At 42.9% G+C, this 9,984-nt stretch overlaps 1 protein-coding gene across 1 annotated transcript; it reads right to left on the bottom strand.

The window, feature by feature from the left end:
• Positions 1-4,992: 4,992 nt before the first annotated feature.
• On the bottom strand, positions 4,993-9,925 carry LOC147230392 (cysteine-rich venom protein). Its single transcript, XM_086154379.1, has 8 exons — positions 9,900-9,925; positions 9,680-9,759; positions 8,550-8,650; positions 7,491-7,581; positions 6,376-6,518; positions 6,146-6,234; positions 5,971-6,053; positions 4,993-5,443 (listed from the first exon to the last, which is right to left on the bottom strand). The coding sequence occupies exons 3-8, from the start codon at positions 8,559-8,561 to the stop codon at positions 5,307-5,309; spliced, it is 555 nt and encodes a 184-aa protein (XP_086010505.1). The 5' UTR covers positions 8,562-8,650; positions 9,680-9,759; positions 9,900-9,925; the 3' UTR covers positions 4,993-5,306.
• Between the last annotated feature and the right edge of the window lie 59 nt (positions 9,926-9,984).

Below are 9,984 nucleotides of genomic sequence, written 5' to 3'. Positions count from 1 at the left end.
TGTCAATCATAGCCAATTACTTTCTTTCTATTTTTTTTAAATCACCGTCTTGCCCAGGCGCGCTCCCGCCGCGCGTGCCGCAAACAGCCAATCACGAACCAGGTGAACTTCCTGGAAGGCTCTCACCTGGTACACCCAGTTCTGCTGGGGAGTACTGGACCCTGCACACTGTCAGTAAATTGACCACCTGATGTGTTTTTCCTCACAAAGATGATCAGGAAAACACAACGCACACACACACACACACACCCCAGGGACATATATTCAACATATAAGCTATATCTGCTTCTTGGAACAAGTATGTTCACACATAGAAGGCATTTAGCGTGACACGAAGGTAAATAATGACTGTGCAGGAGCATTGTGAACAACATGAAATGCAAAATACTTAGAGCAATGTTTGTAATAAAGTATAATCTACATAAGTAATGTGGTCGGTGAGGCAAAAATGAGGCCATTAGATACATAAAATAAGAGGAGGAGATTTATTGATGTGGTGAAAGGGGCCATGGAAGTAGTTGGTGTGAAGAAGAAGATGCAGTGAATAGGGTTAGATGGAGGAAGATGGTTGGCCATGGTTGGCCCCCAAGGGAACACCCGAAAAGAAAGCAATATGAGTAAAATAGTAAATTAAGTGATGATCAAGTGTCGATGTTATGTTTTGTGTGTGACGTGGAGCTGTGGGGATTTATGCATTTAGCAGAGTGGTTGCTTGTTGGTTAAAGCTACGACTGGTGCTGCTGGCATGCGGTGACCTGCTCCTCCTACTGGAGTGGACAATGGAGAACAGGCTGTGTTACGGGTCAGCAGTGATGTTTACGGCCCGATTCCTAACTCTGGGCAAGTCTCTGTCATAAGAAGGGGACCCATGATTTTTCCTGCGGTCCTGATTCTCCATTCCAATCGGTTCCTGTCAGGTGGCTGAACCCAACCAGAAGATCTACTCATATATTGCCTATTATACATCTAGTGCAAGAAACTTGAAGTGAATTCATCGGTGGGGGATAGGAATTTACACTACTGCAACCAACAAAATGAATTTTTAAAGTTCCCCCCTCCAGTCAAATGTATCCCGTCTTGCTCTTTTAGTTGAATATTTGGGTTTCGGCGTGCATAATGATGTTTGTGCAGGGCTCACCACAAGAAGAATCTTTCCTCTTGAATTGATCACACACGGTGTGTTTCCTCCAAGGAGCTCATTACAGATCAGACTTTCAGGCCGCAGGATTTGTGACGTCACAAACAGTTGGGGGGACAGTTCTGGTCCTATCATCTGCATCGAGTCAAGTGTGATGCAGAAACTGGATTCTTGCAGATCTGAAACAATTAGAATTGATCAGTTTAATGAAGCAGTGGGCCTTATACAGTGAACCATTTTTTTATTCATATATTTATTTTTGATGTGATAATGTTTTTCTGAGTAAATGAATCCAAATATCAATATTCATCTGTAATATTCTGCACCTACAGACCACTTCATTTAAAGCCTTCTGGCCTTTTTCTATAGCTTGTCAAATATAGGCTGCCTGACTGTGTGTACTAACACAAAAGCAGTTGAACTTCTGAAATTTTAAACATTTTCACTTTTACATATTCTGCATTTTAATGACGGAGAAGGGGTGGGCGGGTTTCGATATTTTTCTTCTTGTGCAAACACACTGCCAGTAACTTGAAGAAAACTTTGTACGCTCTCCTGCAAATGACTTTTCAACCAATATGTCCAAGAAAATAAAGCTTTTAATGAATGTTTTTTTTTTCTTGCTCATGCTCATCCCTCTCCAATTAGTCCTATTATAGTCCTTTATCATCGTCCTTGTCAGATTTATTCAGACACTGCATGAAGACCATAATAATCCCCCCGAGACAAATCACATGACACTTGTTTTTCATGAGACTCGCTGTTTCTAGGCTCTTCCTCTTTATTTGTATCATGCAGCGGGTTCATGGACCAGTGACACAACGGCGTGCTGTGCTTGTGAGAACACACACACACACACACACACACACACACACACACACACACACACACACACACACACACACACACACACACACACACACACACACACACACACACACCATTAAACAAATAAGGTGAGTGAAAGATTTGAGTTATTAGTCACACACATGCACACACATGCAGTTTCTTCTCTCCCACCTATTAATGCAGCGGACTGTAAAGACGCCGAGTGTGTGATGGGGCATGACTTTTATTTCTACATGATTTAGTGCTTGTTCTATTCGCAAGGCACTGGTGCAGATGGAGGCAGATGATAAATGGCGTCATTGTGCAACACTGTCATCTGCTGGCCATTTGCCGTTACTACTTCCTGGACAGCGTCACTGCTCTGTTTCCCTTATTTCACTTCTGCTATGACCAACATTTATTTTTTTTATCCCGTGTTTTATTTTTAGCCCTTTGCGTCACATGATATTTTGTGTTTTACCGTCGTGTGTATGTTTTTTTTCTTTTTTGTATTTTTAATTGTTTATTTGTGCAATAGGTTGAAGATGAAGTGTTTTGATGCTCTGCTTCAGTCATAGAAATAATAAAACATACAGGGGTGCATTACTTGAAAGGTTGCAAACTATACTTAGATATGAACATTATACATTTTTAATTGTGTTTTTGGCTTAATTGTAACTTTGTTCTGCAAATCCCAGAATTCCATTCACTGTCATTCACGTCATATAGAGACATGCAACTATTCTCTCTCAATCACGCATCTGAACAACTTAAGGTCTCAAACTGACCTGCATGTTTTTGGCTGTGGGAAGAAACCAGAAAACTCTGAGGAAATCCTCACAGAAACAGGGAGAACATGAAGACTCGTCCCAGAGAGACCCCCTGTTGGAATCCAACCAGAGACCTTCTCCCCGTGATGTAAAAACACTAACCATTGCACCATCATGCTGCCACTTTAATCAACTGTTTTTAGTTTATTTATTTTCCATTTTTAGGTAATATCTTGAATGTTTTCAAGTCATTTCTTGTTAATGCTCTTGATTTTTCCTGTTTTGCAGGTCATGTTCTCCTAATTTTGCGGTAATTTCTGGTGAACTTTAAAGGATTTTTTTTCAACTCTGTAATTTCTCACTCATCTCCTGGTAATTAATTCAATAAGACACTCAATATTACAAGCTATAACTATATACTGTATTTGAATATGATACCAATTTTCAGCTGATTGGTCATGCACACTAACTTTCAAATCATCAGGGATTTTTTTCATGAATGAGTATTTTTAAACACTACACAACTTAATTAATTTACTATGATAAACAATCTGACTATTTCAACCACTACCAGAGATAAGGAACTTTACTTGTAAATTGTGTACTGATGTTCAGGCACAAGTTTTCAAGTTGCTGGCAGCACTTCATCACAAGTTTCTCTTGTTAAATTATTTCAAACATTTGACATGATTGTGTATGTATGTGTGTGAGTGTGCACACGTGTGTGTGTATGTGTCCTGTGCTCCAGAAAGACTTGGCCCGACTCTCACTTGGCAGTGCCCTTCTCTTGGCGCCTGCTCTGTCACTGCTAAAAGAGTTTCTCTCTGAAGAGGGGAAGCAGGAGTGTTGACTTTCAGTTTAAACAGTAAAAAAAAAAAACGTCAATTATATGCAGCTTCAAAAACATTCGGCTTTTAAGGGAAACTCGAACTTGAGATCATGGCTTTTCTATTTATTAACATTTGTCATTGTGGACGTAACTGCGAGACAGAGTCAATAACTGTAACAAACAACACCACTGTTTAACACTGGAGGGAGGCAAGTGGGAGTGAAAATATATTAATAGTTCAATGTACATATGTTATGTAAACCGATCTTACTGTGCCCATATAAGGACATCTTTCTTTGCTTTTCTATTCCTTGCAAGATCAACTTCTCATTCAGGCACAGTTATTAGCACTTTGGCCCCACAACTAGAAAGTCCCCGGTGTTGATCCCCACACGATGACTGTGGAGCCTCCATGCTCTCTCCGTGTCTGCATGGGGTTTCTCCCGGTTCTCCAGTTTCCTCCCACAGTCCAAAAACATGCAGGAGGTTCACTGGAGACTCCAAAATTGCCTAGATGTGTGAATTGTTGTATGTCTCTATATGATGCCCTGGGGTGAACCCCACCTCTCACCCAGTGACAGCTGGATAGCCTCCAGCACCCCACACTCCCCCGAGCGTATAGATAATGAATGAACTTGTCATTCAAGGCTTCTTCTGTTTTTGTTCCTCCTTATTTATGTTGCAAAATAACTGAGACATTAAAAACACCCGTGTTTAACCGGGGGTGTAACACAGGAAAACAACAACTTTGGGTTTGTTAACATCACACACTTTGGTTTATGGCTCTGCATCTCGTCCACAGATCACAACCCGAGCGTTTTTTGACCTTTAACAGCAGCTGAGCCGCAAACTGTAACTGTCAGCAGCTCGGCGGGTTCGAAAACAGCAACAACTGAGCCTTAGACGACAGACTCCGTGCGCCGTCTGCAAACTAACTGCAGAGGGAACTTACATATTGTGGATCAAAATTGCCGCTCAATATCGTTTCTTCAAATAACACATTTCTATCTCAATATGTTCTGTATGTGCCCTGTGTTTTGCCTTTTTTTATCTTTATGCTGCTGCTATAATTTCCCAGATCAACAAAGTACATTCTGTTCTATTCTAAGAAGCTGCAGTCTTAGTTTTCTTACATAAATGTTCACGGGAAAGAAAACGTTTTATCATTCAAGGTATTTCATATTTACCATTAAGCTATGGTAATTACCATTAGCATAGCTCAGGGGCCAGCCTTTTCTGAAACGGGTCGCACTGGTAAATTGTTCAATTCACCCCTGAAACCTGATATCCCTTAGCTTGCAAGCCGTATTAAACCCATCCGTGGGCCTGATCCACTCCGCGGGCCTTGAGTTTGACACCTCTGTTCAAGGGGAATCCCAGAAATAAGAGCTAAAATGTCAATTTTTATGTCATACAGAGTTAAAGATGACAGGAGGTAAGTTTGTTTGCACAGTTGTGTATTTCAAGGTCAGAGATTTCACACAAGGCAATTTGTCAGTTCCTTTCTTGGCCATCTAAATCAGTTAAAAGCTGAATTAGATTTTGAATGAGGCTCCTTCTTGTCTCCTCACCGCCACCCCCCTTTCTATTCTCCAGTTTTGATCTGGAATGCTGACATCTCTGAAAGAGCAGCACTGTATTCTTGTTTTGCATTCAAACAAGAGTGTAACAAGCAGTTTCTATCGGGCACAGGAGCACCATCTTAAAGAGGAGAAGGCCGGGAACGTCCTGGGGCCTCCGCTCATGCTATTGCGATGATTTCATGGCTGCACGTGCACGAGGCAGGGCACCAACCCTTCAACACGTTGTTGCTGCATCCGTACACGTCCACCAGGGACGGGCAGTTGGAATACGTGTCAATGACGGGGCAGGGATTGGCTACAAGTTGGAAGAGTCACAAGATTTTTACAGCGTTACGAGTAGAATCTCCTTCATTGGTCTGTTTTATCGGAAACTCCCAGATTAATCAAAATTCTTTCCATCCATTTCACTTTTTATCCTGGATCACAGCAGTGGACGCCCACTAGTGACAGAAAAGATGAGCCACTTGCTAATCGACATGAATTCATAATCCCTATTTTGACAATTTTAGAATATAGGCTGTAAAATAAACAACTTAAGTTCAAATGGGCTGCAATGGTGTGATGCAGCATCCCATTACTTTGTATATAAAAATATATCGAAAGAAGGCCTGATCCTGCAGTCAGGGCCGGAGCCTATCCCAGGCCTGTCAAAAATATTAACATTTTTCCCTCAAATTGCATTCTTCCCTCAGGTAACCCATGGGTCAGACTTTAAAACGTTAATCCACCGAAACTATTTGAGGCAAATGGGCCTTAAACTGTAGCTGTCTTACATGATGATATGTAAAAAAAAAAAAAAAGTATTCGAAATAAGACACTTACTGCACAGCTTGTCATTGCAGTTGTCGGGACAGGAAGCACACGGGGGTCCGGCCTTGTAGGGAAGCAAACCTGCGACGTTGCCCCTGTTTAGGGGACGAGAAAAGACATCAGCGTTTGTTTGACACGATGGAAAACACTCTGGAGTCCTGGAGGGTGAAGGGAGGGGGTTACATACACTCTGTAATAGTGGCAGCTGTAGAAATAGATGTTTTCGGGACACAATTTTATCCCGCAGCCGACTTTGTAGGAGCTGTACCACACCACCTGGGGATGAAAGAAATGCAGCTCTGCGTCATTTTCAAGCTTCCCCTTGAATCGGAGAGCAGAACCGTCACCGCCGCTTTGAGGAACGAGGAGAAAGCGAATGAAATGAAAGAAAATAACTTACAGCTGGGAGGGAGTTACCTGAGTGTAGTGACCAACGACTTGGCCGTTGATGGACCCCTTGGGATACAGGTAGTTTTGGACCTCGCCGTGCCAGGCGCTGATGACCTCGGTCCAGGAGATGGGCACGGACGAGGAGAAAAGGTTCTCCCCCATCTGATATCCTGCACACAAGAAATAAATCACTGCCGTGATTATTGCAGTTTGCGGAGTTAATTCTTAATGTACCTTCAGATTAACCGCTTTGGATGGAACACGATCACCAGAAGGCCTCTTAAGCACAATTAGTCCGGAGATAACGGATCCCAAATGTGGCTATTTGTCATGAAGACACCGATAAGTGTCCATCAGTCACAGGGTCATGCACTTCATTATCAGAAGTTCCCATCCCCTGCAGCTCCCTCCTTCAGGAGGACCTTCATGGGAGGTTTGCAAGAGTCTGATTGGACGCAAAGGTTTTGCAGAATATATTTGTGTGAACGCGGGACCCAAGTGGAACCGTGAGGGGACAGGAAGTGGAGAAAAAGAAGGTGGAGGATTTTAGTATGCAGGGTTCACTGGCCCGGAGCAATGGAGAAGAGGTGAAGAAACGTGTGCAAGCAGGTTGCAGCCGGTGGAGGAAAGTTTCAGGGGGTTAACAATGAGGTTAAAAGGTGAAGACGACACTGGAGACACCAATGATGTCGTCTGGTTAAGACATGCTGAGGAGAGGATTGGAGGCAAAGCAGGACGTATCAGAGATGAAGATGAGGTTCCCTTTGGAAATCAGGAGAATGAGTCCAGAGGGATGGCTAGATGATCTGGAGATACAGTCAGACTGAGAAGGTTTGGAAATGCAGAGGAAGGATGGAGAAAAAAAAAAAGACAGGAAGTTAGTTGGTGTGAGAGAAGAGGATGCAAGGGAGGGGGTTAGATGGAAGATGATTGGCTGTAGCGACTCCTAAAGGGAGCCTCCGGGGGGGGGGGGGGGGGAAGATGAATAAAACAGAAAATCTAAAAAAAATCTCCTCTCCAACAACGAATTATAGATCACGCTGCCGCTTGAGACGTACAAATGAGGCAGCGATGCAGCGTCACAGGATGTGTGAAAGCCACAAGATGGACAAGGAAGTGAAACAGGAAGAGGACGAGACTACCTTCAATCATGCGGGAGGCCGGAGGGCCATGGTCCTGAATGCACCCGTCGACCCAGGCCTGTGCGCTGGCCGCCACCTCTTCACTGTAACTCTACGATTAAAATCAGAAATTCTCAGATGGCGCGCAGCGCGCACAGGAATAGTCTTTATTCCATTTTTCTGCAATGTGATGTTTTCGCCGCTTTGCTCCGCTCACATTGAACAGACCAAAACAGGCCACTTGAATAAAAGATTTTCCCCATCAATCTCTGAAAAGAACTTTTCCTTTTTTGGGTGAATAACTTTTTCCCGCGTTCTTTTCCATGCATCATTAAAATGTAAGTAGTTTGGAGAGGATCTTGGCCAAATTTGTTTTCCGTGTAAGAGTTGGGGGAGGGCAAAAACCCGCCGCCTCCTACTTTTCCTTCTTTTTGTCATGATTCTTCTATCAGGGCCTGAAGGTGTCCGGGGGAACAGAGATGAAATTAAAGCAGAAAAAAATAAAATAAATAAATAAAAAAGACAGAAACTTCAAGATGGCATACATGTGACGGCCTTTTGAACTTGCCACCTGCACACACACACCAACAAACATTCATCGCTGGTTTCTTCCTCGTCCTTCAGGTACTATTCAAAGTATTTTAAACTCAACTGTCTTTCATTTTGTTTATATTTTTTTAAGCGACTTAATAATAATTATTCATCATTATGTTGTTTTGGTGCCCTTTTGAAGGTACTTTTCAATATATTGCAGGGCATTTCTTGCTTATCTAAAGTCATATTTATCAACCGGAAAAGCAAATTAATAACATTCGGCTTTTGATCTAATTTCATTTTCTTAAGGAGATTTTGCTGATTTTTGGCCATATTGCCGATATTCATGTTATTAATTTCTGATTCGGGGGGGGGGGGATTTGCTCTTAATATTTGAACCAGATCCATGGTATTCAAAGTGGATTAGACCTCTCGGGGGTCCTGGGGTCAACAGCAGGTCAGAAGTGACCTTTGACCTGGTGTTTGAGTCTGGAGTAGAAGCTGTTCTTCTACTCCAGAGAAGGTTGTTCCTGAAGCAGCACTGACCATTTCCAGCATATTGGAGGCTGTGGGCTCCACCGACCTCCGGAATTTATTGTATTGGTCCACAATCTCATTCTGCACTGCTTTGTTGTCCGTGCACAGGTCTGGGAGACACACACACACATCCTTAAGGTAAACAGAATTAGGAATGATATTTACTTTGGTAGCTTAATATTCCCAAAGTGACTCAGACATTAGGTGGGTTTAATCTCTTTGCGATGGCTCAACAAAACAAGACAGACGTTGCGGATCGCCGTGAATCACTTAATCTCACAGAGATCTTACCTTTCTGGAGATGGGCCGTGTGGCGGTGTGCAGTGAAAGAAGGAAAAAAGAAAAAGGTCAATTCAAGTGAAGTTTTCTCTGCGGCGGTCCAGCATTTGCATCGCCGGCTGGAAGCAATGCTGGGATTGGATCTAATAAATCCCAGTTGACAAAATGGGATTTCAGTTTGACCCCTACAAACCTCAAATAAGCTGACAACTGATGAAGGAGGAGACAAAGTCAAGACAGGGTAGCGTTCTGGGACCACACCAGATCTCGGCACTATGAGACTTATGGCCTCTCTTGTTGAGAAAGCTAATAGTCACAGCTAAGCTAGCCCACAGTGATGCTCCCACAGACTTGATATCCCATAATGCACCACTCTCATTCCTCCCACTCTTGCTATCCTGTCTACATTTATGTCCCTTCATCAGTGCATGACAGTAACCTCATATATATAAAACAGAGAATCTCATTTTGCAAGTTTCCAGACATCCACCATTGTTATTTCTTTTATGAATAACAAGCAATTAACCTAAATTGTCAGTTATCACTATTTAACTATCAGGGTGGAGGTATTAGTAGTAAGAGCTCATTAGTGCCTGTCACTCCCAACCCTCCTACCCCCTCCATCACTATTTCTCGCTCTCTTCCCCCGTCGCTGTTCCTCACAGGGGGAATGTTGGGTTTCTATAAATCCTTATAAAGAGCGTAGAAAGGGGTCATGGGACGAAGCATCACCGATTTGAACTTTCCGTGATCGTCTTATACAAGCGGTGAAATGTCACAGTGTGAAAACCACCCGTCAATATCACCACCACTGTTTTAAAACCAAACTTTAAAACCATTTGGATCGTTCTTCTACATACCAGGACGCAGGCGGCGTGAGCCTGATGGAATGTCAGCGCGCAGATCAGAAGAGTCCACATTTCTGCACCTGCAAGGGAAGCTGGTGATCAATACAAAACAAAATTAACATTTAGCTGAAACTGGGTGTTCACTAAATTAATAAGATTATTGAGAAGGATGCATTTCTCAAATTTGTATTCTGTCAACATTGGAGTTTTGATTGTTCGCTTAAAATCTTACCTGTGCCAGGCTCTTCGGGAGGTCAGAAGCAGGTTCCCCTGTTACGTCCGCTGGTGGTGGCTGCTAGCGGCAATGTCTGTGTTTT

This window comes from Fistularia commersonii, chromosome 10 (assembly GCF_037954325.1).
Source record: "Fistularia commersonii isolate RoL2024-O1a breed Wild chromosome 10, RoL_Fcom_v1.0, whole genome shotgun sequence".
NCBI classification, from domain to species: Eukaryota; Metazoa; Chordata; class Actinopteri; order Syngnathiformes; family Fistulariidae; genus Fistularia; species Fistularia commersonii.
This window is presented reverse-complemented; position numbering and strand designations above follow the sequence as displayed.